The 27,657-nt window shown below is 39.8% G+C and overlaps 1 protein-coding gene across 1 annotated transcript in view; it reads left to right on the forward strand.

The window, feature by feature from the left end:
• Nucleotides 1–7,520: 7,520 nt before the first annotated feature.
• The window catches only part of MBD2 (methyl-CpG binding domain protein 2), a 53,989-nt gene continuing 33,852 nt past the window's right edge, over nucleotides 7,521–27,657 (forward strand). Inside the window, exons 1-3 of the mRNA XM_075932650.1 lie at nucleotides 7,521–7,758; nucleotides 15,191–15,350; nucleotides 22,532–22,669. Of these exons, the coding sequence (XP_075788765.1) occupies nucleotides 7,646–7,758; nucleotides 15,191–15,350; nucleotides 22,532–22,669 (411 nt within the window). The 5' untranslated portion in view covers nucleotides 7,521–7,645. The remainder of the gene's footprint in view (nucleotides 7,759–15,190; nucleotides 15,351–22,531; nucleotides 22,670–27,657) is intronic.

The raw sequence follows: 27,657 nt of genomic DNA on the forward strand, positions 1-27,657 counted from the left end.
TGCAGCTTTCCCTTTCATGGCAGGGACAGGGAGCAAGTGACTTCATGTGTTCCCCCTCTCCCAGGCCCTGATTGATCTCGGGGTGGTGGTGGGGGGGAGTGCACAAAGTCTCCTCCCACTGCCAGGGACATAGGTGCCTAGAGGGAACCTCCAGCTGTACAGAACAGCTGGCAGTTCTCTCCAGGCCAGGGGAGGCAAAAAGTTCATGTGCTCCCCATCCCCAGACTGATCAGTGTTTGTGCTTGGGGGAGCATGGAAGTGTTCTGGCTCAGCCCCTTCTGCGTGAGGCTCCGCACCTTCTGGGGTAGCCCTGGGCCACGGTCAAAAATTATTGCCCACTCCTGTACTAAGACATTCCAATCTAATTTGAAATGCGTACAGTTGTTCTTGTATCGTCCATATGGCATCCGTTAGGGCTTCAGTGTTCTTCTGTTAAAACATATTTTTAATCTCTTAAAATACAGAAAATATTTACTTGGACAGTGGGTCCTGTGAAACTAGTGGAATAAAGAGAGAATACTACTGTTTTCTCAGTAGTTATAGTCACTAACAGAAATAAAACAAATCAGTAATGTAAACCATGCATCATGTACAGATTGCTCTAATTCTCAAAAAAGGCTTCTAGTATTGGTAGTTGGAACAGCTACCAAGACATTTGTCAGCATTTTCAGCCATTGATTAGGCACCTGTTTGATAAGATGCTTAAGAATGTGCTTACCTACTGTGCTGATTTACTACAATATGGATTTAGAAATACATATTTTTTAATCTTGGCCAATGAAGACTGATTACAAAATTGATGTTTAAATGTTAGCTAATTATTGTTGCAAAGTAACTTATAATATACACTTTTGCAGTTGTTAATACCTTGCCTTTTTTTTTCAAGATGAAATAACTTTGTACTAATTTAAATGCACTAATCTAATGAGGTATTTGGCATTTTAATAGTAAATGCTTTTAATTATAGGGCAAAATCAAATTATGCTGGAATCTGACTAGTTCCTCAGAGGACATACTAATTAGCAATTGCTTCATAGCAAAACTATCTCACAATAACTGTACACAAAAAGGCTACATCTAGACTTCCCCCTCTTTGCAAGAAAATATGCAAATGAGGCAAAGTGGTGAATATTGCTGTGCCTCATTTGCATACTTAATGAGCCTTCATTTTTTCACAAGGGGCTTTTGTGCAAAAAGGAGCCATCTACATAGCTCCTTTTTGTGTAAAAAAAACCCTGTTGCGCAAGAGCCGTTCTGCTGCTTTTTTCCAAGCAAAAGTCCCTTGCGCAAATATGGCGGCTCGTAAGTGTGCAAATGAGGCGTGACGATATTCACTGCTTTGTCTCATTTGCATATTTTCTTGCTCAAGAGAGCGCTGTATAGAGGTAACCCCCATGAACTGATCGCTGTTTCTTTGGTTCAGTGAAGTCTCACTCTATTTTATGTATTTTGATGGCAACTCAGTTCTGATTTAAAGAAAAAAGTCTGTTCCTAGAAAGTAGCAAAACATATACTGTTATGCTTAGTCATTATTTCTACTATTAACAGAAGTACATTAAATTAAATTAAACATTTATATTTTCCATATATACACTTACAATATTAAAAATCTCAAATCTTTTAATTTTAAAAAGAACTTGGATAAAAGCTATATATGATTTATTTGTATACAACTTTCCTCTTATGTCTTGGCTGGGGTGTATAATTCCCTCATAGGCCACGTTTGCTAGACATTTGAATCGTTTTTGTTGCTCTTCTCTGGACCTTCTCCAATTTCTCCACATTTTTCTTGAAATGTGGTGCCCAGAACTAGACACATTACTCCAATTGAGGCCTAATCAGTGCAGAGTAGAGTGGAAGAAAGAGTTCTCATGTCTTGTTCACAACACTCCTATTAATGCATCCCAGAATCATGTTTGCTTTTTTTGCAACAGTGTTGCACTGTTGTCACACAGTTGATTCATATTTAGCTTGTGGTCCACTATGCCCCCTAAAGCCCTTTCAGCAGAACTCCTTCCTAGACAGTTGCTTTCCATTCTGTATGGCTATGTCTAGACTGGCCCCTTCTTCGGAAGAGGCATGCTAATTTCGAACTTTGGAATAGGGAAATCCGCGGGGGATTTAAATATCCCCCGCGGGATTTAAATAAACATGGCTGCCGCTTTTTTCCCGGCTTGGGGAAAAGCCGGAAAAGAGCGTCCAGACTGTCCTATTCAAAGTAAGAATAAGAGATCCTCCGGAATAGGGCTTTATTCCGGAGGATCGCGCCAGTCTGGATGTTCTTTTCCGGCTTTTCCCCAAGCCGGAAAAAAAGCGGCGGCCATGTTTATTTAAATCCCGCGGGGGATATTTAAATACCCCGCGGATTTCCCTATTCCAAAGTTCGAAATTAGCATGCCTCTTCCGAAGAAGGGGCCAGTCTAGACGTAGCCTGTGTGAAACTGATTGTTCCTTCCTAAATGAAGTACTTTGCATTTGTCGTTATTAAATGTCATCCTATTTATCTCAAACCATTTCTCTAGTTTGTCCAGATCATTTTGAATTTTGATCCTATCCTCCAAAGCACTTGCAGCCCCTCCCAGCTTGGTATCACTGAAAACTAATAATCATACTCTGCCATCATCTAAATTGATGAAGATATTGAACTGAACTGGTCTCAAAACAGAGCCCTGTTGAACCCCACGTTATGCCCTTCCAGCATGATTGCAAACTATTAATAACTACCCTCTGAGAACGATTATTCAGCCAGTTATGCACGCACTGTATAGTAGCCCTATCTAGGTTGTATTTCCCTAATTTATTGATAAGAAGGTAATGTGAGACTGTATCTAATGGCTTACTAAAATCTAGGTATACCATGTCCACCACTTCTCCCTTATCCACAAGGCTTGATATCCTACCAAAGAAATATATCAGATTGGTTTGACAGGATTTGTTCTTTACAAATCCATTCTGGCTGTTACCTATCACCTTATTGTCTTCCAGGTGTTTGCGGATGAATTCCTTAATTACTTCCTCCATTATCTTCCTTGGCACCGAAGATTAACTGACTGGTCTAGTTTCCTGGGTTGTTCTTGTTTCCCTTTTATAGATGGGCACTGTATTTACCCTTTCCCAGTCTACTGGAATATCTCTCAACTTCCATGATTTTTCAAAGATGATAGCTAAAGGTTCACATACATACTTTTAACAGCTCTTGAGTATTTTAGGATGCATTTCATCAGGCCTTGGCAACTTGAAGACATCTAACTTTTCTAAATAATTTTATCTTGTTAGAATAAAAAAAGAACTTCTAAACCTATCCCATTTCCACTAACATTCACTGTGTTGGTGGCATCCAGTAACCATCAAACTTCTTGGTGAAAACCGAAATAAGTCATTAAGCACCTCTGCCATTTCCAAGTTTCCTGTTACTGTTTCTCCCTCTTCACTGAGCAATGGGCCTACCCTGTCCTTGGTCTTCCTCTTCCTTCTAATATATTTATATATCTGAATATATTTTAATATATTTATTGATCTTACCCTTTGTCTTTAGCTAGATTTAGCTTGTTTTGTGTCTTTGTCTTTCTAACTTGCCCTTGCATATCTGTGTTGTTTGCTTATATTCATCCTTAGTTAAATGGTGATTACAGTATCTGGCAATTTGTATCGACTACAGGATTAGTTAATAAGGACCACTTCGCAGAGCCATAGTGGGGACAGCTCCAGGCGCTGGCTCAGTCCCGGCTCTTGCCCGTTCTGGGAGCCACCTACACTGCGACTCTGCAAAGACTCTCCATATGGCTCTTACTACATTTAAAATGCAGAGGTGCAGCATCCCGGAACCAGCATGCGCTGGGACTGCTTGGTCCTGGCTTGTGCTGAGTCCACCAGCCCCTGTTCGTGGCGGCCAGCCCTGTCTACCATAAACGGAATGCTGCCAGAGCAGCCTCTGTTCACCAGTCTGGCCCGCTATGAACAGACTGCTTCTCTTCAGCAGCCCCTGTCCGGGGTGCGGCCAAGCTTCCAGCTGGGACCTCCATGGACAGGGGCTGCTTCATAGTAGCCTCCCCTATATCTTCCCTCCACCTCCGAACCGGCTCCTGTTCTCTCCCCGCTGGCCTCTCGTAAAGGCAGCAAGGGACGAGGTGAAGCGAATAGTCAATATACCAGTTGACTTCCCAATAAGCTCAGGCTCAAAAACTAACTGATCACCACATCTGGGGGTGGATGGGAATTTCGTGCCAGATCAGATTGGCAGTGGTATTGGGAGTTTTTGCCTTTCTCTTCAGCATAAAGGGTGAGGGTCATATGCCATGTTTATCTCTTCTCCACAGTATCTAAATTTTGTACAAAAAGAAACATCCAAAAGTTATTAAATCATACCTTGAACTGGAAAAAGCAATTTTATAATATTGTCATTGCTTGGATGAGACATGCTACAACTAGCAACAGCATGGAGATGTTACTGCATTTGCTGGACTCTGTTTAAAAAGCAAGTGCGTTATTCTATAACTGATTTATTCTTTTCTCAAATAGCATTATGTTCTGAACACCATAAGCAATTTAAAGAAATTGTCTTATAAAACTTTGAGGTTGGATCTTGTTTCTTTACCTTATTCATCCATTAACATACTTTTCTGTATCTTAACTTTTTAAATGGGTAATTTTAGCCAAATTAAGATTTTCATTCCACTTTGACATTTATTTAACCATAAATCTCCTCCAGAAGATATGGACAGTTCATACTGGTATCATTGGGAACATATCTAGGACCAGTACTCTACTAATAAGACAACTGCTAAAACTACTGGCAACTATTTTTTACAAATATTTTCCATGAATATTTGCTATTAAAACGTAAATAGCACAGTGATACATATCTGCACAAGAACAAAGTTAAATCATGAAGTGCTGAATCACAAGAGTAATAAAATAGCATTTTTAAAAGTGAGCAAAACCATATTTAAAATGTATTACATAGGAAAGAGTGCAATGCGGGGGATTACCTCAGCAGACAAAACCAATTTGTGAATTGCTATGAGATTTTTCTGCAGACATGGAAACTTATAAGGGATTCTATTAAATACTCAAAATGTGAGACACATTGTTTTGGGGGGTATATGTAAAATATTTCACTAAATCAAGGCTGTTGTAGCCTTTCAGTATATCAGCAGAGGTGCTGACCTGTCTAGGCTTTAGGGTTCCTATGCCTTGAACAACAGCCCTTAGAACTCTATACTGTGATTTACTGTCCTGTGAAAGAGGAAATTAAAAAGTCCCTCTGCTATCAACCCTGTTTTTTTGCAAACATGGCAGGTACCTTATCCCATCAGGAATGGATAACCGTTTCCCCCTACCACTGCTCCTTGTACTGGCGTTTTGCCACCTTCTGGCAGACCCTCACCTCTGGATGTAACTGCCGCCTTCTCCTCTTCAGATTTTGCTTCTCTTGCTGATGCCCCAATTGTAGCATACCCTCTCCCCCAGTTAATTTCGTCCCCCCTGCTTAGATCCTTCCTACTCTGATTTGCCCTCTTTTTTTATCTCTGTCAAGAGCAAGTAGCAGAATCTGATTCTGAGAATGGGCGGCGTGAGGGCAGATTCTTCAGTAGATGCTACAGAACTTGCTCAGTTTTTGTGATCCTGCTCACTTCAAAGTAAATCATACATTCTGTTAGATAGCAGTTTCTGACACTACAACCCTGACAGCAAGGCAGGGCATTTCAGCAGAGAAGGGAGCATGGCAGATCACGAGGCTCCCTGCAAATTCATAAGCAGCAGGGTCTGTGGCAATAGGGCAGCAAACTAGGCCATAATACCACAACCTGCAACTACTTAAAAATCATTGCAACTGTCAGTCAGAAATAGCCCATTTAAGCTGGAAAACTGCAGTCAATACAAAAGGTCTACACTTTACAAAATCACAAGAGAACATTCTCAGGAAGCCAGAAGATTAATTTGCTATGTCATGTTTTGTTTGGGCAGCATGTGACCTTAGTACAGGGGTTTTCAACCGTTTTCTCACTGAGGCCCTCCTCAACAAGCTATGAAAACTCTAGGGCCCAGCAGCCATACTGGGTGGGGGGACTCAAGGCTCCAGACTGGGGGGAGCACCTTGGGCTGCTATAGTTTGACTCCTGTTTGTGTGTGTGTGTGGGGGGGGGGGCAAATTCAGTTCTGCGCTGTGGAGTCCAGGGAGGGAGCACCACCTCCATCCCCAGCCTCACTTCAGCAGACCACCCATCTGGGTGGTGTGGGGACACAACTGAAAAAGGAGGGGGGGTTCAGCTCAAAAGTTTGAAAACTGCTCTGTGTACAGGCAGGGGATAACTAGAAGCTGTGTGCAGTGAGGGGTATAGCTCAGGGTGCAGGGAGAATGGCTAAGGTTTGCTCGTGGGCAGTGAGATAGCTTAGTGTGCAGGTAGGAGCTGTGTGAACTGAGGGGTGTAGCTCGAGTCAAGTTGCAGAGACAAGGATAACTAGGGGCTGTGTGGCAGGTGGACTCCCCTTGCAGTGGCTGCTCCCCAAGGGCTCTACTGGCTCCAGACCCAGGTACTCCATCCCAGGTAGCTATTACCAACAGAGGGAACAGTCAAAGGGGACTGGGAGCTGAGGAGCAGCTGAAACCCTGGGTACCTGCTGCAGATGGGGGCATAGGTAACTAGTGCCAGCAGAGGGATGGGGTGCAGGGAAGACCCAGTGAGACAAGGGAGGGACATGTGGGGGATGCAAATTGCTGAACACTCTCTCCCTCCACAACCGCTGGCTTTGTCAAAATCCTGGGCATGAACTGCATAACTGGTTGCTCTAGGACAGTGGTCCCCAACCTTTTGGGGCTGCCGGGCACCCGGAGGCAAGGCCGCGCATAAGCTGCGCACCCATGGGTGGCACCGCACATGCTCTGCATTCCCAGGGCGGGGGCTGCACATTCGCCGGGCTCAGGCTGGCCCTGGCCCCTATGTGGGCACACATAAATGCCCCGGCGCCGTGTTGGGGACCACTGCTCTAGGATGCATTCTTTGATCTGGATTGACTTGGTAATGTCACAGCACTCTCCGGCCGTTCGAGGAAGTATTTTACAGTGCCGGTTTTCCTTACGATCCTACAACTAAGAAAATGCTACCGGTAGCACATTCCTATAAGGTAGCAGTTTTCTACATTACACGGGCACTGTTGGCTCCTGTAATCACTCCTGTAGCTTCCTAGAGCCAGAGGGTACCGGGACAATTTTACAGGGTGTGTGTGCTGCTGATGGAAATGATGTATTCCGTGCTTGCTATTACTACTTTAAGCCAGAGGAGTGGTGGCACCCCTACTTCCAGCACTGCCCCAGGCAATGCTTTCCTGGCTCCTCTCTCGGGTCCTTTTGCGGGTGGACTCTGTCTAGGGTTTCTCAAGGGTTGCTCCTCTGGCCTTTCTTCTGCGGCCTCCATGGTCTACGGCGCGGCCGCTCTGGCCCCTCTAGAACGCGCTCTATGACCCGGCTCGGAAGCCGGTGACACGGGGTTCCAAGGCTCAGTTACGGAAGCGGCTGCCCGGCGAGGAGGCGGCTGCGCGCGCAGCTCGGCCGGGCTCCAGCCTGCGAGGAGAGCGCGGCGGTCGCCATCGCCAGGGGGGTCCCGGCCCCGGCCGCGTCCGGGAAGCAGCGCGCCGGGCCCGGTGCATGGAGAAGCGGGGAAGGATGGACTGCCCCGCGCTGCCCCCCGGCTGGAAGAAGGAGGAGGTGATCCGCAAGTCGGGCCTCAGCGCCGGCAAGAGCGATGTCTACTACTTCAGGTACCCCCCCCCCCCCCCCGCCGCCGCCGCCGCCGCCGCCTGGCCTCCCTCTCCCGCCGGGGGCACCTCCTCCTCTCGCCCCAGCGCCCATTCCCCGGACACTCCGCCCCGCCCATCCTCCTTCCCCGGGCCCCCCGCCAGCCTCTCCCTGCGGGGCACCCCACCCCCAGCCTCTGCGCCCCGTAGAGCGGCGCCCCGCCACATCCCTCAGCGAGGAGAGTCGGCTCCCGGGTTGGGCTGCGGCGCTAATCCTACCCGGCAGTGCTCCCGCTGGGGCCAGGACCTGTCAGGCACAGACTCCTCCGCTCCTCTCGCGCCCCCCTCCCCGGCCTAGGACACCCTGTGCCCCTCACTCCAAACAGGGCAGGGCATCATCCCTTGCCCCCACCCCCTTGCCCCATGGCTGGCGGCTTCTCATCTCCCCCCAGGCATTCAGACCCCATCTCCTGTTCCCCTCCCCCACGTGTCTCGTTCCTGTAGATGTGTACACTTTCACGTTCTTACACGTCACTGGGAAGAACGGAAAGCAAGTGACTTGTCAGAAAACAGACGTTTTAAGAAGTCACTGTCAGGCGGCCATGTCTTTGATCTGCAGATAATTGGTTTAGGGATTAAGGAAAGTTGACAAGCTGTTCATCCAGCCTCTTTTGGCGTTTAGAAAACACTTCCTGCTTAAGTCACAGCACCTGCCTTCCCCTGCAGAATGACTTCTTCCTTTTGGTCATATAAAAAGCTTGGCTTGATCAAGCTTGAATTAGTGCCAACTTGGGACATATTGTTTTATACTCCACCCTTTACGTATATATTCTTATCTGAAGTCTCCTAAGTTCATTTGCAAATATGGACTTTATTTGTGCACCTAAAGACAGGTATGGCAGGCAGGCCACAGGCTATTAACAGTATAGATATTTCACTAGAGGAATCATAGAGCCTGATTCTGAAGCAGGAGTAGTGGGGGTTTGAATTCTGAAGCAAGGACTAGTAGAGCCTGTACTGCAAGTGCAGCTATCAGTCTTTAATGTGGCAGTTCTGCAGTGCACTTCTTGTGGATGGACTAGTGCAGTATACTCATTAAATTGCATATGGAAAAGTTCCATGGCCTCATGCAACATCCCATTAAAGTCAGTGATTGTTTCCAACAGCTTATTGCAGAATCAGGTTCTAAAATACTTAGAACATTTTGGAAGGTAAATGATCCTCTGAGCAATATGTGCTGCTTTTAAACTGCAAATTGAATAGCTCTATGTCCCCTCACTGCCTTTTGGGAAAAGAAAACTAAACAGAATGCTCACAGTTGTGCCAAGAGAAATACATTACAAACTTGAATCTACCTCTCTTATTTTAAAGTCAGTATTTTAAAATTTGGAGTAAATACTGTTCACAAGTGAGTTTTTTAGTCATTGCAAAATGAGTTTACTCGTTTTTATTCTCAATGCTAAAGTTGTTGAAATCTTTGAAGAGTTCGCTTTTAGACAAATTGAAACACTGTTGGAATGTTAAGAGTATATGTTGTAGCTATAACTATGTTAGATGTTACTACTGTTACAATCACAATAATACTGCAAAATCTGTAGTCTTTCATTTTACTCTCATTCTTTGTAAGTGCCTCATTAGAGGCAGTGAAAGAACTTAGTCCTTTTCTTAAAAGAGAAAGGAAACAAATTGTAAGTCTTGGTGCTTTGGCTGTAGAACATAGTCAACACCACACTGCCGTTTGTTGAAGGCAACACCCTTCTGCCATGGCCAACCTCTGGCCTAGTGTGCTTCTATTTATGGCTGTCTCTATGAGTCATACCTAAAGGTCTCTCCCTAACTTTAAAGTAGTGTTTTGGGGCAGGACTGACTTTTTTTTTTCTCTTGGGTCAGTGAAGGGCTAAGTATTTTAATGGGAACATTTGATTGAGGACAACTAAGCAATTACAGATATACCCTTAAATAGCTATTTAGACAAGTACAGTTTACATGGTTTAGTCCTATGTAACTCTGTCTATCCTTGCCAGAGCTCTGGGGATCTTAATATGCTAAATTTTGTGTATTTTAGGTTCCTGGTTAAAATAGGGGAGGGACAAAACAGTTAATTGAAATAAACAGTAGGGCCACCTTCTGCAAAGTCATCCCTTTATTTCACTAGAAGTTAGAAGCTTAAATACCTATGTGTTTTGGGGCTTACACTACCAATTTTTACCCCGATTCTGTTGCAAACCCTATGTAACCTTATTAACTTCACTGAGGCTCTGTGCTGAGGTCACTGCGGTATTGTGACTTGCTTGTTTTTTGTTTTTTTTTTAAAAGGAAGAAAAAATGAAAAAGTTTTAAAAGCAATTTCAGTTAGCATGACCAACTAAGTAAATGATGATTGCTAAGCAGAACTCTTGGGGCATGTCTACAGAGGCAGGGCTAAAGCCAAAACAAGCTATACAACCTGAGCTATGTCAATTGCATAGCTTGTCGAAAATAGCTTATTTTAGCTTTTGGCCCTGTGTACACAGCTGGAAGTCCAAGAAAGAGCAATCTTCCTCCGACTTCCCTTACTTCAACTCTTGTAATCCCCATTTTACAAGGAGTTAAGAAGTCCTCCAACTCAACATTTTGACATTATGTTGAAATAACTGCTTGTAGTGTAGATACAGAGATAACACTGCTGTTATTTCAAAATAACTCTGCTGTGTAGACATATCCTTACAGAATGGCAATTAGTTGTGATCAATATAATTTACATCTTAAAATTTACTTTGTGTCAGCATTGCATTACAGAATTTTAATGTCAAAATCACATAACGTGGTTTAGTAATTTGTCATGTATTGCCAGCTTGTCCACACGGTCTGGAACCCGGTTTTGTGTGGGATGGTGTTTGCCCTCTCTGTAGATAGATGCCAGATAGTCTAACTGACTTAATTTACAACTTTTATAATTAGTGTTGCCAGGCATCAGTTTTTTTTTCAAGAAGACCTGGTTGAAAAGGGTGGCTCCAGTGCACACTAGTCACCAGGCTATTAAAATCTGGTTGTTGGTATAGCAGGGCTAAGGCAGACTCCCTGGATCTGTGGCTTCCAGAAGCAGCCAGCATATCCCTGTGATCTCTGAGCACAGGGTTGATCAGTGAAGCTCCATATACTGCCTTTGTCCTAAGTGCTGGCTCTGCAGCTCCAATTGGCTGGGAACTGTGGGGATGGGTACCTGGAGGTGTGGGTTGCATGTGTTATGCAGTCGCCGGGCGTCCCCTGTGTTTAGGAGCTGTACATGTGCGCTTATGCAGAGCCAGGGTGGACTGGGAGCTGCCTGAGGTAAACACTGCATGGCTGGAGTCTGCAGCCCAAATCACCTCCTGCATTCCAACTCCCTTGTCCCCATTTGAACCGCCTCCTGAACCCCACATCTGAAGTCCAGCTCTGAGCCCCCCCTCCCACACCCAAACTCCCTCTTAGTGCCTCACACTCTCTCCCACACCCCAGCCATCCATCTGCATTTGTTTCCTTAATGGGCATTTTTAGTAAAATGAAGCATCAGAATATAGAATAAGGGTTTTTGTTGTTGTTGTTGTTGTTTTGTGTGTATGTGTGTGCACCGTGCGTGCGTGTATGCATGGTAGTTGAATAGTTTGCTATTTCTGTCACCGGTGTAAACTTGAATTTGGTATTTTGCATACAGTGGGGCTTCACTTTTCCATAGAATTTAATTTAATCTTAGAAATCCAAATTCTCTGGTTTTGGGATGCACTGTTTTTAGTCAAATATTAATGCTTCCTCTATGCTCTAGTACCCTGATATTAGTCATTCATTGTGACTTCTGGTTGCCTGAATTAAGTTACTGTAAAATCATAGATTGTTTGCATGCACAAAGGCAAATTGTATTCGTTCTCTTCCTAGCTGTGTAAATTCTCCTTTAACTAAACTGGTTGTCTTTCCCACATGTAGAGATCTATTTAACCATTGTGAACATAAGATTTCTCAGTTTGAATCTTTGTCTTGAGCATATTAAAAGTTCTAAGGAATCTTCTGAAAACTCAGTGTTCCATTAATTATGATGCTGTTTACATATGCCTCATACCACATCCACTCTTCAGAGCAGAGTAGAATGCAATGTGTTCTAATTACCTCACTTGTGTTCAAAAAGTGTACACATTTTGAAATGTGGATTCCAGGTATCTCAAACTACTGTTGAATAGCCACTAAAATAATCATTTTCCATACTTAGAGGTACAGTATAAGGCTTTTCATAATACGAGTTAGCAAAGGCATGTGGAATTGGGAAGCCTTGGAAAGCCATCTTTTCTATAAGTTTTCACATAATTTTTCAACTACATACAGTATTACTAGCAGATGTTCCAAATAAGGAACTTTTCAGTAACCTTTGAGCAAGCCTTCTGAGCAACCATGGGATCCCCATATAACTTTTACTGTATTGTTGTACTTTCCCTCATATGCTGCTGTAATTTAGGAGCAACTCCAATGATGTCAGCATATTTTCACTGATGTGAAAGAGGTGCAAGTGAGAGGCAGGCTTGTCCAGTGGTGAGAGTGATAACCTGAAATGAAGGAAATATGGATTCAATTCACTGCTTTGCTGCAGACACCCTGTCACTTACAGGTTTTTAAATGTATATCGTTAGGGATGTGAAAGGTTAACCAGTAAGCATCATCCATAACGGGTGATGCTTACCATTTCTGGTTAACTGGTGGGGACTGGAACAGTTCTCACATCCTTGATGCATGCCCAGACCTCCTCTGAGCCAGGCCCTCACCAAGTGCTGGGCTGCCTTCCTCCCCCATCCCCAGCCAGGCTGCACCAGGTAAGTTTGCTAGTAATCTATAAAGCTTTTATACTTATTAAAAGTGTGGTTTTGGAACAGAGAAATAGACTTTGATTCCAGGGTTGTTGCTAGTTTTTTTTCTTCTGAGTGACACTTTCATGTCCATGAATAAAGCTGGAAGAACAATTCCCCACAAAATGACTTATCCAACTAATTCAGCTCTCTTCCTTTAGTCTGAAAACAGGAAATTTGGCAAACCTTTGCTCACAGAACTATGCTCATGTGAGTGTTGAGGGTGCACAAGTGATCAAAGTGTCATATATTTTACATCTTTAATATTGAAGTTTGTTGCCATATAAGCAAGTTACTTTTGTGTCTGTTCTTTGATGAAGTATTATTCTCACTGATTTCAATTTGAGCAATGACAGCTGGGCCTTGACCTAAAAATGTAGGAAGTTATTTTGTTTTCTGTTGGCATGTTAGCTTAGATATTTTTTCTATGTTGCTGGTAGTTTACTAAAGGTAGAAGATGTCTGAAGTTTTTCACTACACTACACACTCATAATTGGCTTCACATTGTAATGTCTCTTTTCCCTATTGATCAGAGCTTGTGCTTGGCCTTTCTGTTTCTTCTGTTCTCCACCCATAAGGCTGTATTATTTCAAATAATACCTATTTTTCTATATTTGTCTTATTTAGCTATTCCTTTGCAGAGGTCATTACATATTCTACAGTGCTGAATATCTTGTAAAAAATTATTTTGAAAGAATACACAGCTTTAAATAACTTCTGTAGTGCTTTGCTTTTGTTAGCTTCCAGTGAAAAACAACCTGAACATATCACCATGTTTTCAGGTTTCAAAGACGTAGCTGTCTTAGTCTGTTTCAGCAAAAACAACAAGGAATCTGGTGACACTTTTAAAGACTGACACATTTATTAGGGTATACTCACTCTGATGCTGAAGAGAAAAAGACAGAAAGAAACAAAAGGAATAGGATGGAACTGTGACATCAGTTTTAAGTTATTTTAATTTGTGCATTTTAGTATCTTGGAGGCTCCCATTTTTCACACTGTGTCATTGTTCAAATATAAGAATGCTCTATTGGCACCTCAAATGACACTTGATTATTGCTTTGATGTAATAATAATATTTTATCTATGTTTCACAATTATACTGCAAGGAAGTCTCAAGTTACTGTGTTTATTTACCATCTTTTAATACCTTGTTTCTGCCAAACTTAAGATAGCACTTACTTTTTGAAGTTGATTTTAGTTCAGTGAATAATGGCTTAGCCCATAGTCTTGTAAAGAGGTGCATTAGGCAAAACATTGTGCCCACCGGAGCTCCATTTAAGATGATGGAGGCCTGTACGGGTGCAAGAGTTCATCTATGTGCACCTTATTGAAAGTTAAGGGCTGTAGATATGGAAGAAATAAAGTTCTGAAGCATGCAGAAATAACATTGTTTTAGGGTAATGGTAAACCAAATGTTTGAAGATGTTGCTCAAAAATGGATCTCCATATATTGGAGCAGATACCTATGCAGGGGTCCTCTCTCCCCTGCCAGGGACAGTGAAGGATGCCATTGTAGGCCTTTTCATTGCCATCAGGAAAAGGATACAAAAAGCTGTGTCTCAATTTCCCTCCAAGAGGGAAGAACTGCTCCGTCTGCCTGGCTGCCCTCTTTCTACACCCTTTCTCCTACCTGGTGAGCACTAATCTGTGGAGCCTAGGTCCCTGCTGCCCCTTAACTTCAGTCCCTGCTTTCATGTAACTTGTCTCTTCCCTGCAGGACCCTGTCCCCTGCTTGCTCATCTGTGCCCTCTCCCCCATCCCCTCCAGATTTATTGTGCAGATGCAAATAAAATCCCGATTGTGGATTGGATGAGGAGTTGAGCCTGGCAGATGTGAATTGGATGTGTATCCACATTTTTATATCTGTGCAGGGCTCTGCTCAAAAGAGCAGGTGGGAATAGAATAGTGTTCATAATTCATTAGTTAAATGGAGCAATTCTAAATAAAGCCTCAGAGACAAAATATTACAATAGCGTCATTTCATTTAACGCTGTAGGATCTGAATATTGATATGGTACATGCTGATCCAAAGCTGAGACTACTAGCTTGATATCATGCATTATTTATCTTGTTTCTTGGTTGCTTACTGCTCAGTTATTTCTCCACCCTCTGATGCCAACATTAGTGAGTGAATTATATATATGGTGCCATCCTGTGTCATACCCTATTGATATTAGAGATTTGGGATGGTCGTTGCATTAATAATGGTATTAATGAAGCCTAGTCTACTGACCTATATTGTGTACAGAGCAAGTCACTTCCTGCAGTTGGACAGAATCTCTCACTGTGGACTTTTTAGAGTATCTGGCACAGTCATTCAGTTTAATTTTCCATTTAAAGCTGCCTTCTAGAATACAGTGCATATGTGTGTGCATCAGCCTGAAACATAAGTTAGAACTCAAGGATGGGACTGGATTTTAGGTGAGTGATGCTACCTCAGCACAGTTGCCTAATAAATGCATAAATACACCATCATGAACATGCTACATAGAATAAAAATATGGAAGCTTCTTAAAGTATAGATTAGGTAGGCATGAAACTTGTTCTAAGTCAAGGTTGTATCATTTCATACAACAAAACATACTAAAACGTTTTCTTCTTTTTAGTCCAAGTGGTAAGAAGTTCAGAAGCAAGCCTCAGTTGGCAAGATACCTGGGAAACACTGTTGATCTCAGCAGTTTTGACTTCAGAACGGGAAAGATGATGCCTAGTAAATTACAGAAGAACAAACAGAGACTAAGGAATGATTCTCTCAATCAAAATAAGGTTTGTTAATAAATAAACTGTGTTTAAGTGTATCTATGCCACTTGAGATCCTACATTTTTTTCTTTCCTCTAGAGCATTTATCAGTTTTCCTGCTTAAAGCAGCTTGCTGCTCAGGGATATGTTTCTGTGTATGCTGATCTTTTTAGTTGTAATGGAGTTGTATATTTTTATGAGTAGAAGAAATATTCTGCTACTACAATGAAAAATTAAAGGGAGGCTAAACCTGGTACATCAATTTAAACAATAATTCAAGAGTTGGCACTTATGTGTGATTGAGAACAAATTTCAGTAGTGTTCATCTGATGAACAATAAGGCTGAAAGCACATTTCTAAATTAAACCAGTTAAGTTAGTCAATATCAAGAGATTATCCTGTTTACTTGTCCATCTTTAGCCCTTGTTTAGCCCATCTTCCTGTTCTGAGCTAAAATGTTTCATATTATTTCGTATGTGCCAGGAATCTTGTCTTTCGAGGCATTACACAATATGTATACAGACCTTGGTGGCTTTTAAAATTATGCATCCAAAAGAAGCAATTTTTTTAAAGAGGGGATCTGTGAAAAGAGACCTCATCAGGCTTTTTAATTAATAAGAAGATGCACTTCTCTTTGGCGTAAAAAGGAAGGAGAGAGCTAAAGCACACAGAGGCAAAGATAATAGATGCAGCAATATTTTCATTTATATTGGCATCTATATTTTAGACATAATAAGCTGCATCTGGCTTCCAGGACATGCATTCACAAGATTAAATTAATGGCAGATGATAGAAGTCATGGACCACATAGTTCTTGCTGATCGCTTACATATAATGAATGCTTTAAAAACCCAGAAACCCACAGATATGCCCTTTTTTCAAAATGATTCAATGAGTTTTGCAGAATTGTATATATTAGTCTGGACCACATTCTGATATTAACACTGAACAAATTGAGAGCAATGCTCTTGAAATCACAGAAACTATCCTGGGTTGAGTTCAGTGTAAGCGAGATCAAAATCTACCCTACTATTTTTACTAAGTTTCTTAATCAAATATAACTTGTTAATATCCTGTACTGTTTAAAATCAGTACTTTGAGGGCTGCTAGATTTTTCTTCAGTGGTTATTTCAATAAAAAGGACTTTAAATTTAATTTTGAATTTTTCTATTTGTGAGTTCTCTTGCATAGTTGTTAAAGCAGAGAGATATGTGGAGTTCATCTTGCAACTGAATTCCTATACTATACCTCTAACAGATTTACCTTGCCATGTTTGTGTATAAATTTATTCATACATACTGTACTACTTGTAAGCCTTGTACAGTTTACCATAAGTGGTTTCTAAATTATTTGCCTATTTTATATCTTTTGCAAGGGAAGATGTATAAATCTGCAGCTAATCTGTTGTTCTCAACCAGACTGACACAATTAAATACGTATATGACGGCAATGAACTAGTCCTGTCTGTTTTTGCCATTTTTTTTCTCTTCCATCTTAAACTTAATATGTTAGTTGAGTTTTATGGTATCTTTAGCCTGAAACCAGCATGTAGATATTACAAATAAGTTCTTTTCTCCTTTGTACTGTTAGCATTTATTGGTCACTTACAATCTGTCATGTTGTCTTCTATACAAATTGCAAGGCATCCCTGATTAGGTATCAGTGCACTTAATGAACATACAGAGTTAGCATTAAAAACTGCTTGATTGGTGGACTTTGTGAAGGGAGGGGAGACGAGAATTTTTTCTTCAAACTTACAGTAATCTTTTCAAATTTTATGCCTTTAATTTGGAAATTTTAAGTATTTAAAACTATTCTGTTGATTTGAAAATTCCTGAGGAGAGAACTGAATAGAAGAATCAGAGTAGTTTTGAACAAGAACCAATAAATGCAGTTGTTGGTTACTACTGTTATGATGTAAAAATGTATTACGCAACCCTTTTGGATTTGTGGTTGGCTTTATTTTGAAAAAAAAAAGCACATTTATATTATAAGTGACCTAAGGATCACCTGGCTGGAAAGATTTGGAACTTTCTAAATCCAATTGAGTAAGAAGTTTCTTTTCCAGAAGGACCTCCTAGAAAACAATTCTACTAGCATAGAAACATTATGTAAGGAAGAATACAGCTGGATGAAGTATATTTGTGGCACAATGAGGCATTGACATGCTTGGCAGATGATGTAATATCTTAGTTCCTAGAAGGGGAAAAGGATTTTATTTGGAGAGAGCTGCTTTTAAAGGATGTCAATCAAACAGTAGCAGAGTTTGGCAAAAGAAGTCTTTGGCATTTAAACCCATTCTGATTAAGAATATTGAGATTTTTATAATAGGTATATTGGTAACCGAATACCTTAACTTAATTTGTCTTAAATAAATAAATGTTGTTTATTAGACCACTTATAGACACGGTTACATTTTACTTTGTTCTTTATCATGAAGGATTCCAAAGCACTATATGAATTTCAATCAATCTGTAAAATACACCAGGATGCAATTATTTAAGTGTGATCCCACATCATGAAATGAACAATGGATGAATTCTAGTTTATAGTTTCATTAAAAATTCTCAGTTTGCACGCTGAAAATCAGCTAAACACTGTACTGCCTAATCGTAATGAATTAGGATTTTTTGAACATCCGGAAGTATGCTGAGAGTTGTACTGAAACAAGTAAAGCTGCCCCACTGAAGTCAGTGAGAGACTTCGAGGGGACTTCCTCCATAGCCTGATGAAGTTGGTAGAATTACAGTTATGACATTAGAAGTAAAGATATTAAGGCCTCCAAAAGCAGGGTAGGAAGAGGATGAGAGCATGGTTACAGACTACTTTTCAAGTGATTCACACTTCACTTGAACAGTTTGACAGACACCTGCTAGGTATCAGGCTAAATCTAGGAAATGGAGCCTGGGAGCTTACCAAGGATGGGGCACCATAGGACACCACAGGAATTTGAAACTCAGACCAATCCTTGCCGACTTCAGGCGAGCTAGGTAACTGGTAAATCTTACGCTTTCCTATAGTTTAAACTTGTTTCACTTTTCTCTGAAACTGTCGGTCTAAAACATTTATTTTTTAAATGTAATGTTAACAACTCTAGTTCTTATAGCTCTTATCTAATTAAGTTCCTCAGAAAAAACTTTCTATTCACTGCTTTTGAGTGTATGCATGGATTCTGTATGAATTTTATCACATACAAAAACACACAATAGCTTGTTATTTGCCTCTTACTGGTGTGCTAGAGTATCACAGTTTGATTTGTTTATCCCTGTTTGACAATTGAAAGATATCTAAAGAAAAAGATCTTTAAAATAAAATTTAGAACTAGAATGAAATGAAATATTACACAGTAATTACTCAGTCCATTTCATTTCACTGAATAATTTTGTGAGGAATACTTTCCTTTTTTTAAAAAAAATAAGGAACTCACGTTGTATGTGTGATTTGTTGGGTCACACAGATCTCCTGGAGACCGTCACCTGATGGGCTCATCAAACCATTGAGCTTGCCTACCTGTCCTATGGGATACTCCAGCACCCTGCCCTACTGAGCCAGAAGCTCTGGTCTCTTCCAGCAAAGGCACAGACTTGGGGTAACAGTCCTCTGGCAGAGTAACACAGATGCTGAAACAGCTCAGCTCTGGTGGGATCAGACCCCCACATAAATCCATCTCACTCTGTATAAAAGTTTTACATAGAGAAAGATTCTAAAGTTTGCTCCCCTTTATCAGTGAAAAAGAGAGATTCACAACCATAGTTCCGCTCCCCCAGGTAACAGTTATTTACAGTGGATTTGAAAATAAACAAGTGATTCTATTAAGTATAAAAAGTAGGATTTAAGTGGTTACAAGTGATAACAGACAGATCAAAGTAAGTTACTAACCTAAAATAAAGCAAAATATGCTGGCTAAGCTTAATACTCTAAGCAGCTTGTTGTATTCAATTTCTTTCCCTAATGGTAGTTTTAATTTTCTTTTCTCACAAGTCAGGGAACCTCCTAGCTTAGTCTTGATCCTACCCCCTGTTCAGTATGTTGTTTCCAGCAGTCATCTTGGTGGTAAGCAAAGAGAAGTCTTCCCACTGCCCAACTCCCACTTTGGTTCCCTGCCTATAAATAGATTTTGCCCAAGGCGGGAATCCTTTCTATTCAGCTTTAACCCTTTCACATCCCCATGAAAAAGTACTGTATTCAAAATGGTTCCAGCATCAGGAGACCTGGACATATGTATTGACAGGACCAACAATAGTATAGGCTTACAGGAAAAACAAGACTATTTACAGATCATTGTCTTGAATACTGGGCCATAAAATTCCTTAAGTTGCACAAATAGCTTTCAACGGAAGACTTAGAGTAATAAAAAGGTTTATATTTCTAACTTCAGATATAAAAATAATACATGCACACAAATAAAATATACACATTCAGTGGATTACAAGTTTTTTTAATGAGAGGTTATATGCTGCATTTTGTATAAAGCATGCTTGAGTTATGCATATTTATATTCAAACCCACATTTTCTTAAAAAGTACAGGGGTGCAGTGTGACAGCATGCCCACAATGTCTTGAACATACAACTCAAAATACCATTTTTATTTGTTTTAAGTGTCCCCGGTTATTCATAATGTAAGAGGTCTGAAATTCCAAAGTTTGTTTGGGTTTAAAGTCCCTGCCTATAATACCAAAATACTTGACATTCTCTCAGAAAAACTGTGGAAGACTGGTGTTCATATCTGTTAAAAGCACTTGTGGAATATAATACACTTAGAAATGATGGGGTCAAATTCATCTTGATTCCAGTGACTTCAGTGCAAGCTTTAGATCGGTCTTATTTGTGAAAAAAATTGGTTACAAGACAGTATTTTAAAAATAAAAAAAATCCCCTATTTTTAATGGAAACATTTGTGTCAGGCTAATGAGTATAAGTTACGCATGTTGGATGCAGGGCAATCTCAACATTTTGAATTTCTTTGCCTGCTAGAAAATTAGAGGCGTATAATGTAAGAACATGATTGCAGTTCGGTGACCCTCAGGGTATTTCTAGACTACATGCTTTTGTCAACAGACTTTGTCGACAGATACTGTTGACAAAGAGCATCTAGACTACATCCAGTTCTGTCAACAAAGCAAGCCGTTTTGTCGACATGGGAGTGTAGATGCAAAGGACAGAACTCTGTCGACAAAAGGCATTTCTCGTAGAATGAGGTTTACCACCATCGACAAAACTGCCGAGTTCTGTTGACATTATGTCGACGGAACTCGGCGGTAGTGTAGACGTAAGTATAGTTTTGTCAACAAAAGTCCACTTTTGTCGACAAAACCTATAGTCTAGACACACCCTCATTGTCCACAGCTGCTTCACTATATTAAACCATTCACAACCATGCTTCACACTTCAGCGAAAACAAGGCATATAAACTAAAGGAGTGAAGTCATTGCATATACATTTTAAAAAGTTAGTTTCTGTGTGGGTGTGGTCATTTATGAGTAAAGTGGTCTTAATTTGCTGTTAATTAATCCTCTTCTTAGAAGAGACCACTTTTTTTCCCTAAGTGAGAGCTTGAGAGGTAGAAGAGGGGAGGATGGTAATGACATTTGAGGCTGTCTACACAGCAGCGTTATTTCGGAATAGCTCATGTTATTCCAAAATAACAAAGTCCGTGTTTACATACATGTAGTTATTTTTACATAATGTTGAAATAAAGTTGAGCTGGAAGACTTCTTACTCCAACTCCTGTAACCCTCATTGTATGAGGAGTCAGCGAAGTCAGGGAATATTTGTATGCTATTTTGGGTGATAAACATATTTGCAATAAAATGTTAGTTTAAGCGGACTTGAATTATTCCAAATTTCCCCTTGCCATTATATTGCATAAAACAATCCAACTTTCATTTTAGTTACCGTATATAATTTTGCATGGCTAGAACTTTGTTTTGGTTTATAGTGTTGATCACTTCGTACATTTTTTTTTAATATTCTAAAACCAATACAATAGGCTACTGAATTTGTGTTCTGTAAAGGATTACATATTGTTCATGCTTGTTAATACATTTTTTGTATTAATATACTGTATGTCTCAAATATTAAGCTTTGAAAATCCAAAATTACTCTTTTCATTGATGTTAGTAATTCTTAAGCATATGTAGTTTTTTAGCCAGAAATTCTTAAAATATTTGGTATTTTCTGTATGTCAGAGGTTTTTTTCAACTTGAAGCGTACCACTGCCAAAATATCAAGTAAGAGATCGCTTCTGAAGAAATGGGAATGCTCTTATCTGGGTCATATATCTTAAAAACATTGTCACCAGTGTATAATAAATAAAATATAATCCCCTTATAAAACTGCCTATCAAAAATACCCAAGCACAACATAGCCAGTCATGCAAACATTCATTTATCAGTAAAATAAAAATAAATTCAGACTTATAATGCACTTTTATCTCTATTTTCTCCTGAGCTAATCTAAAAATGATAATTTTCTCATTCTTTTGGAAACATATACGGTAATGATCCTAATTTGAAAATAGATAGCTCAAACAGCTTATTTTCTAGAATATCCATATTGAAAGAAAAGTAACTTAAAAACATACCAAGATGAAACCCGTCCATAATATAAAATTTAAAAAATTATGTAAGGTATTTATTTACAGACAAGGTATTTTCACAGTAGTAAAGGTAAACAATTCATTAGGTTTGTGGAGTTTTCTGTCACTTAATGTCAATTAGTTTAAGATTTAAAATGTTTCTGAAAGAGGTGTTTTAACTCAAAGTTATAATGATCCTTGATGTAGCAAGTACTGTGAGATCCGTGTGTTATATAAGCAGTTTAATTAGATCATATTGGTCCATTATGATCTTATGATCAATGCATTTCTGAATAATACTTCTAGCTATTATAATCATACATTACTTTGAACATGTTTTCATAAGAGATTTGGTGGGCTAAATTTGTCATTAGCTTTCTGATAATTGCTCACTTTAACAACAAGTCATTTAAATAAATAAGATATGTTTTACAGTAAAGAAAGCTGCATTTTCAAGCTGCTTTATTTTCTTTAAAATAAGTGAGTTTGTTGCAAGGTTAGCTGTCTAAGAACTTCAGTCAAATCATTAATGCAGTACCAACAGATTCTTTCACGAGTCAGTAAAAATGGGTTAATCCAACAGCAATCTGTTATATGTTACTTGCTAATCCATTTTTTTTAAAAAACAGGGTAAACCAGATTTAAATACGACATTGCCAATTAGACAAACAGCATCCATTTTCAAACAGCCAGTAACCAAAGTTACCAACCATCCTAGCAATAAAGTGAGATCAGATCCACAACGAGTGACTGAACAGCCACGACAGGTAAGAAGCTCACCAGTTTCATGTTATTATCATTCAGAAAATGGTATTGCAACCAGAGATCTAATTGGCTTTGGTTTAAGTTTAAGACAGAATAATTTTCATTCCAGGGGAGGTTTATGCTTTCTATTAAGTATCTCTTTTTTCCTGTTAATTAGTGTGTAGTAAAGAAGTAACTAAAAAGGTTTGATTCTGTACATGCTAGAATAAGTATGTAGGAGACTAATTTTTTAATCCATATCTAGATTTAGAGACTTTCTTTTCTTTATAATTCTTTTTTTTTAAACACATCTCTGTACTTTGAAATGAAGCTTCATTATGTTGCCCTATTTACAGCATTTGTTTCTAAAAAGTATGTTGTTTATAAAGGGGGAGAGGATAGAACATACCTTTGTAAAAGGCATTTTACTGGAAGAAAGCTTTACATAAAACATTATAAAATGCTGTTTTGTGGCTCTTAAGTTCATTAAATTGCCTTTAAGGAGGCTTATGATTAGTGCTCACTTTAGAAAATAGTATAGTATATTATTATAAACTTTGTTTTGTACAGGATTTCTTTTAAATCCCTTTCTATATACTGATGTTTGATCATCTCTTCACACCTAAGGGCTCTTCATTTGAAAAAAATGAACAAATGCAAGAGCTATCGCAAGGAACTCCCTGTTAGCTAATTATTAACACTGTATATAGGAGTTAGATTTAAAACAGTACCTGAAAGACCCATGTAATCTTATTTATTAAGCCCCAATAAGGTTGCTAACATCAGGTTAAGATGCCTTATACATTGGCTGTTTAAGGAAAAAAGTACCGCAACACTTATTTATGTGTTCTGTACACTATCATGGCCCCTTTCTTATTACAGAGCAGAGTTAAGTTTTGGGGACAAACATGCTTTTAACATTCATTCTCTATGAAATCCAGACTGCTTCTATCAGCATTGCTCCCTCAAGGGTCCTGTGTGCACAGATCTTGTAAGAATTAATTTTGACCTATCACACATGATTTGGCTTTGTTTTCTTAAAGAATCTATCTAAAGAATTTGGATCCTACATCCTGTGTAGTGTTTCTTCCTCTTCAGGTGAGCCAGAAAAGAAGAGATTTGGAGCCATATTGGATCATCTTGTTATAGAGGTCTTTCAGCAAGATTTGAAGGTTTCGACTTGCCTCACTGTTGGTCCCACGAAGTTCAGCAGGGGCCATGTAAGTGTATCACATCCAGATCTAAAAGATACATAACTGCATGGGTCTACAGCCTCTTATCACCATATTCTCTGGGTTTACCTTGAGCTAATACATTTCCAGTACCAGGCTTTTCCTTTCAATGTGACTACTGCATCAGTAATACTCACCAAACAAGGTGGCAGTTATAGGACCTTTATTCGAGAGAAATGGATCTCTGCTAGTTCATACCTTGATGACTGACTCAAAACCCTTCCCTGGTTTTCTGCTGTCCTACCTCCCACAAATTTAGTAACTGAGGTCTTTTACAACTAGTCCCTTGATCTTTGTGAAAGAATAATCACTCCTCCTAAAGATTCCCATTATAGTTGACTTTCAGTACTCAATTGGGCAAGGTCTTTGCTTCCTAAGAGAGGGTTTAATAAATTAAGAAGTTGGAATGGGATCTAACCCTAAGCGACACCTGCTGTGTTGGGCATCCTGGTTACTTTTGAACATATTCCATTCTCATCTTTTGCAGCATCACTTCTTGGTAAGAGGACACACTGAATAAAATCACTAAACAAAAATGTCAGTGATCTGAGCAGAATAGGTTTCTACGAAGATCGGTGAAATTATTATTTATGGAGAGTTGAGTTTTAAATGGTTAAAAAACTTCTCCCTCCTTCCCTATTTAGCACTGATTTCATGCAAGAATTCTAGTACTGATATTAACTTTAAAGTGTGTTCTTATCTCCAACATACTTCATCTCTCTGGAATGGTCCCATATCTCTCAAGAATCTGGAGACTACATTCTTTTTGTGTAAATCTGATTTCTAAAACACAAAATGCTGTGGTTTCAGCTTGTCTGAAATTTCCCTGGGTCTTTAAAGACACTGAATCTAGCTTTTTCTTCTATTCATTAAGGCTTGTATGGTTCTTGGTAATGCAGAGTTAACAGTATGCAGAAAATCCAAAAAGCTTAAAATTTGTACTGCTGCAATTTCCTAACTAACCCTGTGACTATGTAAACTCTGTAATCTGGATTGGTGGGATACAGAAACAAAAAATTACACTATTCACAGTAGCTAGCATAATTGATTGGAGGAAATCAACCATGGGAATGAAGTTCAGCTCAAAGGTGTTCCCACTGTAGTATTCTTTCCCAGCCAGCCTGTTAAATTTTCAAACCATAAATTTGGATGGTTGTAAAACTCACTGCTGGAAAATTTCTAAACTGTGCATTTTTTATTATGACACAGTAAACAATAAGTTAATTATATATTAAATATTTTTAAAACTTTCTTCCAAACTTAGAGACTTTTTTGGTACAACAACTTACAAAAAAAAAAGGAAGAAAATAATATGGAATCCTAAAACCCTCTTTAAAACTTGGGATGGGTTTTCTCTGTAAAAAATACTATGCAGATAGAAGCACACTCTCCAAGGACTTCCCAATTAACTTCCAGGTAAACTGTGTTACACACTGAGTTATAAAGCCTTTCCCATCCTTTGTATTTCAGGAAAGTTACAGTTCAAAACATACAGTAGATTTACTTTGTAACAAATAAGCAATTGTCAAATAGTTTCACTAATATATGCTTTTCATATAGGACATATAAACGTCTTAGAAATTAGTCTCCCTCCCATGGAAAAATGTCACACCATGAAGATAGAAGTCTTTTTTGTACATAAATTCTCAAGTGGTCCAGAGAGATCTCGGCACACTACCTCAGTGTGCAACTGCATATTTGCAAGCACTTTCATATGTGTGTATTCATATGATAGGTTTTATCCTAATTGTGTATTTGAATAGATGTGCACATTTAGATTTTGTAATTCTGTTCATTTTATTGAGTGTAGAAGTCTAATAGAGTGTATAAACACTGCTTGCTTTCCACAAAACAAGGATTTGGTTCCCTATTAAGATCTTTTACAGATAAAAGTAGTCATGAAGGACTGGATACTGACTCTGAGAGAGAACACCCGGGTTTCCCAACATTTCATATAGAGTTTCTCTTAGTAGTCAGGAAGTCTCATGACTCTTCTTTCCAGATCAAAGTGACTTCTTCCTGCATACAGTTTCCTGTCCAGACAAAATCCATTCCACACTTTCTTCCACATACAAGTTCAAAATAAATTCACACTGCTGTTGATATTGTCACTCCCGCATGCTCCACAAATGTGTACAGATCCTCCCCATGCTAATACTCAAATGCAATCAACCTATTGCATTCAGTCATCCAGGTTTCTTTGTGCCTACTTCTTTACTCACTATTCCCCCACCCCTCTAGGTTCCTGCCTTCCTTTTTCTTGGCATCTTGGTCTGGCCTCCTTTCTCTTCTCTGTTTTTCTCCCCCCTCATTTCCCCCTCCCTCCTCACCACAGAAGTTGAAAACACACTTTGCCAAAATTCCTTCTTAACCTGACTTTTCAGGTGGTGGTCTGAATGGCTCCTTTCTACGTTAGCCATTGTGGTAGATATCCCCTTGGCAATCTTCCTTTGCCATGTGTTAGCTTTTGGAGTGAGATTTTGAACACTAGCTCCTTCAGTTAGAATTTATCTCTGATGGTAGCTCCTCTGTGACCTTGTAGCAGCAGCTTTCTTCTGGGCTGGGTGTTGGTAGAGTTGGGATCTCCTTTTATGGAGTAACAGACTCTAGTGGTATCCGTGGTTCCATGCTTTTAAGTGTTCTGGCATCAGCTGCACATAGGGGATGATGCCTCTATTATCCTGAGGCTGTCCAGATCTTCACATGCCACTGGGGAACGTTTTGTAGAAAATCCAGTCCAGGAACGTCTGAAATATATAAAACTCTTACATTCTTGGTTCTCTATCTTGCTCCTCATCAAGGAGGAGGAATCCACACTGGAGGTGTGAGAAGGCAGAGTTGCACACTTAGGGTTCCCCGAACTGGACTGTATCCTTAAGTGGTAACCGAGTCAGTTTACTGAAGACAGAACTTTGCTTACAAACTTTTTTTTTTACCACTGCTAAAACACTGAATGCACTTCCAACTTCTTTCCATTGTTTTAAAATCCTTTTTTCATACACTGACACCAACCATCCAGAGGTCCTTTGCTAAAAGTTCCACTATATTTATCATTGGAGGACAGTGTTGTGTTTATACGCATACTGCCAAACTTAGTCTGTCTCATTCACACATTTCTCTTGTAGCTACATTCTTATCTTCCTAAATTATTCTAATACCCCAAATCTGTTTTGGGGTCTCACTGAGGTGGCTCAAAAAGTTACTCCTTTAATTTTTATTTTGAACTATTTGTATTTGTTTCCCTTCTTGCAGGCTTCATTTTCTTGCTTGTGTCATTACATGGACAAGAAACCCTCAGTCTTCTAGTCATTGCTGCTTCTCTTATTGCTTTAGAGTTGCACTGCACTCAGCTTTAGCCACGGTAATCAGTCAGTGTTGGACTGCTACCCAGAGTAGCTCTGTAGATGAAAAATGTCAGAATAGTGTTAGCTTCAAGAGCAGTTTTGTCAGTAAAAAAAGGAGAGAGCCTGTTTCCTCGTCATTGCTGAAATCTAGTATGACTTTGCTTAAGGTCAGGAAAATGCACCTTCTATCCACTACTACTCTCCCTTCTCCTCCAAAATGATACCAGATGTGGCAGTAGTCTCTACCCCTGCCATATATTTCCTTTTGAACCTGGAGTGGGGATTCCCGGAAGAAAGAAAAAAAATATAGACCTGTGGAGACCTAAAAGCTAGACTCAAGTCTACAATGCAATAAGTTAACCAATCAGTTGCTTAAGTTAATACTGATTCCAATTCATTATTTCACATTTGACTGAAGAATTTTCAAAGACATGG

Source organism: Pelodiscus sinensis, chromosome 6 (assembly GCF_049634645.1).
Source record: "Pelodiscus sinensis isolate JC-2024 chromosome 6, ASM4963464v1, whole genome shotgun sequence".
Lineage (NCBI taxonomy): Eukaryota > Metazoa > Chordata > Testudines > Trionychidae > Pelodiscus > Pelodiscus sinensis.